Source organism: Gadus chalcogrammus, chromosome 16 (genome assembly GCF_026213295.1).
Source record: "Gadus chalcogrammus isolate NIFS_2021 chromosome 16, NIFS_Gcha_1.0, whole genome shotgun sequence".
NCBI classification, from domain to species: domain Eukaryota; kingdom Metazoa; phylum Chordata; class Actinopteri; order Gadiformes; family Gadidae; genus Gadus; species Gadus chalcogrammus.
Genome location: NC_079427.1, coordinates 20,813,172 through 20,820,671, shown reverse-complemented (window position 1 = coordinate 20,820,671; position 7,500 = coordinate 20,813,172). Strand labels below are relative to the sequence as shown.

At 42.6% G+C, this 7,500-nt stretch overlaps 1 protein-coding gene across 1 annotated transcript in view; it reads right to left on the bottom strand.

Moving 5' to 3' along the window:
- gria4a (glutamate receptor, ionotropic, AMPA 4a) overlaps positions 1-7,500 on the bottom strand; it is a 67,479-nt gene that overhangs the window by 34,371 nt on the left and 25,608 nt on the right. Inside the window, exon 10 of the mRNA XM_056610828.1 lies at positions 880-1,086. Coding sequence (XP_056466803.1) covers positions 880-1,086 — 207 coding nt within the window. The remainder of the gene's footprint in view (positions 1-879; positions 1,087-7,500) is intronic.

Below are 7,500 nucleotides of genomic sequence, written 5' to 3'. Positions count from 1 at the left end.
GGGTCAAACCGTTCAGCCACTTCACAGCTTCTAAGACATATGGCTGTCAATGCTGCTTAGCGTCTGGGGGCTGAAACCACCACTTTGGACGGAGAGCGGATTTCTTCTAATCTGGGTCTTGGTTGCCAGAGTAAGGAAGCACTCAGACTGACCAGCAATCTACAGGCCGTTATATAACATATAATTATTAATTAATTAATATTTATCAATAAAGATAGGTTTCCCTATGGCACAGCCGGGGGGAATCTTCAACGCTCTTCCCTGCTTATTACCCATGAGGAAATCACCGTCTACCGTCTTCTCTTCCAGATGTACCTATAATCATACAAACTGTTCTCTGTTTCTACCCTCGTTCCCTCCATCACTCCCTCTTTCATCTCCTTAAACACCTTCTCCTGCTGTTCCTCCAAAACACCTGCCACTTCCACGACAGAGAGGTCCTAGACGTGAGGCCTTTGCATCCCCTTACACCCTCCATCCCATTCTATTCATTCTACCAAATCCTCCTAACATCCTCATCTGTCTATAGGACCTGCTCGCTGAAAAACAGAGGAAAGAAAAGAGGCCTGAGTTACTGTCTCATCCATGAGCCCTCTATTTGTCACTCCTTCGACCTTCACCTCCTCATCTCCTCCTCCTCCACTCCAAGACCTTTCTACTCAATGTCAGAGAGGACATCCATAGGCACGAGTTAATCTCCTGCCCTCCATCCCTCCATTCCTCACTCCTTCTACCTACACATCCTCATCAACAGAGATGGTATTCATAGGCATGAGTTCATCTCCATCCTTCACTGCTCCTTCAACTGAGTCCTCCCCCCCCCCTGCTCTCATCCATCCAGCGCTGCTACTTCATCATCTCAAGAGATCGGGTCCTTACCCCGTAGACCAGCTCTCCCACCATCCCGTTCCAGATCTTGGTCTCGGGGTCCCGGGCACCGTACTTGCCGTCGGGGACGATGGAGATCTTGTACTTGATGCCGATGTGCTTGGCGATCTCCTGGGCCAGGTCCACGCAGTAGCCCTCGAACTGGTCGTTGCCCTCGTACATCTCCCAGTTCTTCTTCAGCATCACATAGGGCCCTTCCTATAAACACCAGAGGAACACAACAGACCAAAAGGAGGGCAGAAAGACACAACTGTTTGGAAAGACATTATGATGATTGTATTCAGTCTTGAATCACACTTGGGGGGGGGGGGGGGGGGGGTGACACTCCATCTGTGTGACACTCGATTTGAAGGATGTCTTCTCAAAAACATCGTTCAAATTTTAAGAGGTTTTGTTACTTTTTATGATAGTATGGAAGAGGTTAGGATTTGAAAAAAACTAAAATGAAAATGGAGAAAATATAAAGAAAAGGTAATTTATTGATTGAAGTAGGTTACATGTTTAGTTTGTACAAGCAAACAGAACACGGAAACAAACATACGTGTCAGAAGGTATTGTAGTACTAAAATAAAAAGCACTAGCCGAGAATTTCTGCTTATGAAAGGCAACACCAGTGCACTGAGGGATACATTACACAGCAATCACACAGCAATGCACTCATTTTCCATAATGCATACATCTAATGTTTACATTTCCGTGGATAGTGTCACACAGTACATCTCAACAATAAACCTCCGTGCACTGCAATAGCCACAAGCGAAAGAGCAATCGTATATAACCGGCATACACAGGAAGAAAGAAATGTTTGTGGCTGTAAAACAAAAAAGCCATCATCATGTCAGAGTGGGATCTCTCATATATTGGCCTCCTGACTCGCAGTGCCCTTTTTAATACCTCTCTGCTTCTCCACCAGCCTCCGGCGGGATACGCACCGACACTACACGCAACGCGTGAAAAAGAACATTAACCGAGGGAACAAAGGAAAAAGAGGATGAAAAGAGACAGAGAGGGCTGCTTTGGTACCGTATCATAAGAGCAACAGCAGTTCAGGGAGGGGGAGGAAGGCGAACGGTTGGTTTATTGATGTCTTGGGTGGGGTTTTGTAAGCAAACTGAGGGAACCGCATTTACATACAGATACGTGTGTTTTCGCATGTCTTACATACAGGGACACACACACGCCATCGCTCCATTAAAGGCTGTGAAGGCCTTTTATGTAGCCTAGGCGTGTCAAACACAGTCCATCACAATTTGAGGCAACCCTAGAGTACATGCACATGCGCATACACACACACAGATTCAGAGTGTGAAGCGTGTACGTATCATTGGGGGGGTGAGCTATTATAACCAGCCTGGGGCTCCCAACTCTGTAATCCAACTGTAACCAAGGTGATTAAAACACCATCAAAACCTTCTTAATCAAAGAACACTCTCGTGTAATTAATCAGGCGGTCTGTGAAGATGAGTAACATCTTGCCATAATAGAGCCCAGATATGAAGGGATGGGAGTTGAATGTACATTTGCCACCAAATCTCCACAGAGAATTGACTTCTATTGAAAACTGGAACAATGGGATGATTGTATTATGATCCAAAACATAGTAGTTCAAAAATAAGTGCAATGGTTGTTTGCATACATAACAGCGAATGCAGCAATCTTTTAAAAAGTTGACATATATTGAGGGCAAAAATACAGCTGCAAAACTATAGTGGAACATTTGTGTCTTTATGTCAAGTGCAAAACCTTTTGCATAGCACAAATTGAAAATAATTCTCCTGAAGGCAAAAACGAGCTGGCATAAAAAAGCCCAACGTTGTGTTCTGCTGCCTCTCGCGGCTTACCCAGTTGCCTGTTTGGAAACGTGTGGCAAGGGCTAAACGTTTTGCATTTCAAACAAGTTCTTAGACCAACAACAAGTCTGAAGAGTTTAAAGAGGCCAAACAAATGTTCCTTAATCAAAATCCAAACGATATGTATTCCAATTAAAAATGATTTTATTTCAAACAAATACAGAGATTAGCTTTTGTTTCTTCATTTGGATGCATTTAACCTAATTTGGTTAGGTTGTCTAAGGGTTTGATCTCTTTGACATTTTCTGTGTGCTTGCAAAGGGAATGTTTTTGGTTGTGAAGTAAAACATTTTGCTGCAAATATTTCTCCTTTTGGAAACGCAATGCAAAAAAGGCTCTAATATCGCAATGTAATCAAACGACAGTAGCTTAATGAAAAAAGGTTAACTTCGGTAATGGTACCTGAGATAACTTGACAGGCCTCTTTCCTTGGCATCCACATGCATACAATAAAAATGTTAAACTTTTGGTTGTAAGCAATTTGCAGCCAAAATGTTTTACTCTTCAACCAAAAATATCCGCAAATACAAACACTTAGAAAATGTGACAAGATCAAACCACCTAAGGAAATGCATCCAATATATATATATATATATATATATATTTTTTTTTTATTATTTTGTTTTCGAAAACTTTGAAAGCTACGTGTTTGATGCATAAATATTTTTGATTTGGATACATATTGTTTTGATCTCGTTTTTGTAATTTTAGATTGCAAAATATCTCTTTCAATTTTTAGCGGTCTCAGAATCATCATTCCTGCTTGTTATGGAAAACGTTTAGCTTTTGACTAAAATAAAGAAATTTCATCCAAACTCAAACGAAATGGTGCCAAGAACCCACCATTAGACAGCATGACCAAAAGGGGGAATGAAGTTAAAATGGTTTTGTGTTCAAATGCATTTATTTTGCCCTCAGAACTTTTAAAGCAATTATTTTTTAATAACGTTTTTATCTCTAAAATTGAATATTTGATTGAAGAAAATAAATGGGTCTGTTAGAACCTTAAAAAACTTTTTTTGCCTTTCAGAATAATATTTTTTGTTTGCAATGCAAACGTTTGACAGCAAGACACATATCTACCTCCATATAAAACTGGCAATATAAGTTAATAACCAAATAAACAATGACGAGGAAAATCCATAAACGCATTATGTTTACATGACACTGAGTGATCAGACCCCCAATAAACAAATAAACATATTTTATTGGAGTAATTAAACAAATCACCTGTGTTTTGCCTGCCACACAACACATTTGACAACTAAGTCCGTAATTTATGTAGAAACAAGTAATCACATTTCAGAAGAGACAAATCAAGAGGCGAGTCCTGAGAGACAACAGCAAACACCCTCCTCATCCCTTTCCTCATCTCCATGCATAAAGAAACAAGAAAATAGTTGTCCACTTGTGTTTGCTGTTGTCAGAGTTTACAAAAACATATTTGTCCCCAAATCTCATTATCAAAGACTTAGCGGGCCCCATCGCATTGAATCTACATGAATCACTGTGTTAATGAGGAGCCATAGAAAGAAGAGTGGGGCACTCCTCTCCTTGGAGAGGAACAGAGGCGATCCCAGAACGCTCCATGGCGGCCAAGTGGACAACGACTGCATTACACCGTGTTTCACACCAGCAGAATGAAAGGTTCAGTCCTCAACCTCATTAGTACCTCAACGCCGTCTCGTGTTTTGATATGCTGTTTCCTTCGTTTTTCTCTATTATGAACGGAAATTAGGGTTATTATAATTTCTTCCTCATTTGAACCAAGCATTAAAAGCGTGATCCAATTATCTGAATTGGTTTCCACGTGGGTTTTAGTTAAAGCTAATGATTTATGTAGCTGCTTGTATCGCACAAAATGCAATCAAAACCAAACCTAAAGGGCCATTCCAAATATGAATTCAACTTCACACACTCCTTTACGATGTTTGTGAAAAGTGGAAAAAACACACAAATTCGCACCAAATTATAATTGAATGAGAACGTTTTTTGGCCGGTAATGCCTGCTTTGTGGCAGGGCTGGGAGGGACGTTTGAGAGCTTTGGGAATAGATAGTCATACTTTTGCTGCTTTTCATCTAAAATCTCCCGTCTCCCGGGGCTCTGACGCATAATTTGTGTTAAAAAGATGAAGGCAGGCCTTGCTCGGCCGGTGTTCTCAACTGCAAAATTACCCCCCGCTTCATCTTATTAGAGGGCCAAGTGTTCTCATATCAGGACAGGTGACCTTGTTCTCATCCAGTTTATCTGGGAAAGTCTAAGGCTGCATCCGAATACCTAGTACATACTATTTCTGTCTAGTGTCTACTACTTGACCATACTACACTTGACTGTGTAGTACGGTCTACAGACATGCGTAGAATGCCTCCGAACGCCGCCGAAACTCCACCGGATGTTTGGAGATGACGTATCTCCCCCCAGATGGCGGCAAAATTTACCTGTTTTCCGTCTTGTTATCGTTGCTATTAAATAAAAAAATGTCTCTTTCTACGCGAATGTCTCTTGAAATGGATATCTCTGCTAGAAGGCGTCGTCGTCGGTCATCTCGTAGAGCGACTTACCGGCAGGTTATGTTGTATATATGTGGAAATTTGGTAAGTCATTTTTTTGGAATAATAATAATACATTTACAGTTATTTGTTACTCCGTGAAAAAGACGATTGAAGTTAATTTTTCCTTTTTTATTGAACACACACACAAACACACACACAAATAAAAAGCCGCTGTTGGTGGTGTCGGGTCAGCCATCTCTTCTTCGTTTGTTACCAGACTCCGGTTGCATTGTGGGATAGCGTAGTGTGGTCCGTGGTTCACTTTGGCGGTAGTATGCATTCGGAAATGACTTCCGTACTACAGAATGCATACTACAGTATTCGGACGCGCTAGATTTTTCGCATACTACAAAATGCATACTATATAGTATGCAAGTACGAGTATTCGGATGCAGCCTATATGTCCTCACACACACACACACACACACACACACACACACACACACACACACGCATGCATAAAACATGGACACACATACAAACAGAAAGACACATACACACAGACACACACAGACACATACACACAGACACACACAGACACACACACACACACACACACACACACACACACACACACACACACACACACACACACACACACACACACACACACACACACACACACACGGACACACAGACACACACACACACACACACACATGCACACATACAAACATGGACACACATACACAAATAAACACACACGCACACACACACACACACACACACACACACACACACACACACACACACACACACACACACACACACACACACACACACACACACACACACACACACACACACACACACACACACACACACACCGGTGGGAGCCTAGCCAACAGTCACATTGCATCACTTTTAAGCCTCCTTATGGTTTGTTATCAGTATGCCTCAGACTCCTTTGTCGCAGTGTGCATGTGGTAGTGCCAAATCCAGAGTTGAGCGTGCATTTGTGTGAGTGTGTTTTTGTGTGTGAGAGTGAGTGTATCAGTGAGTGAGTGAATGAGTGAAAAAGTAAATGAGTGACTCAGTCATTCATTCACTGTGTGTGTGTGTGTATGTATGTATGTGTGTGTGTGTGTGTGTGTGTGTGTGTGTGTGTGTGTGTGTGTGTGTGTGTGTGTGTGTCGTGTGTGTGTGTGTGTGTGTGTGTGTGTGTGTGTGTGTGTGTGTGTGTGTGTGTGTGTGTGTGTGTGTGTGTGTGTGTGTGTGCGTGCGTGCGTGCGTGCGTGCGTGCGTGTGTGTGTGTGTGTGTGTGTGTGTGTGTGTCGGGGTGGGTGTCTTTGTGTTCGAGAGTGAGTGGGTCGGTGAGTCAGCAAATGAATGAGTGCATGAGTGAGTAATTCGATTATTATTAAAGATTATTTCTGAGTGACATTCGGTGGTACTCAATCAGTGTATGTTTGTATGTGTGTATGAACATGACTGTAGTGTAGATTCAGACAAAGACCAATTTCTTCTGAGTTGTCTATGAGGAATGAACGGAGACACAGGATAACAGAAAAAGACGAGAGAGGGAGAGCAATAAGAGGGGAAATCAAAAAGGAGAGAGGGAGGAGATAGGAGACTGCATGAGACACTGGAGCCAGAGGAGGAATGCAGGAGCAGTGCAAGGAGATGGGCAGGAAGGGGAATAGGGGGTAACAGAGTAGATCCATGCCTTTGGATGTGGGATCAGCATGGAACTAATGAGGGCAGGAGAACAGCGAACAAGTGGGAGGAGGAATACAAATGGAGACTGCAGCGGGAGGACGACGCGGAGAAAGCAGCATCAGATACGGCCGATGATGAACGAGTTGGAGCAGGCAGATAAGACGGAGAGAAGGGAGGAGGAGGGAGAGCCAGGAAGGAGAGGGAGAGATGAGAATGAAAGACATGTAGAGCGGAAATGGTGTGAAAAGAAAAGAAATGTTTCGGCACGGGTGAGAAAGAGGGGTGGGACTTTGGCAAATGGCTGAAGCTGATAAGACATGAAAAACCACTTTACACTGGTGCAAGGGAGGCCAGGCAGAACTTTGTGAAATATGCCAAACAGGCAGTTTGGCGGCCGTCAGACAGTCAAAGAGCCAGGCGAGGGAAGAGCAACAATGCTGCTAATGAGCCAGTGTCTCAGCAATCTAGTCATCTGTAGTCAAGTAAATATTTTAGACCACAAAATAATTTGTTTAATGACTAGCCAGCGAGTTAACATTCACTTGTTTC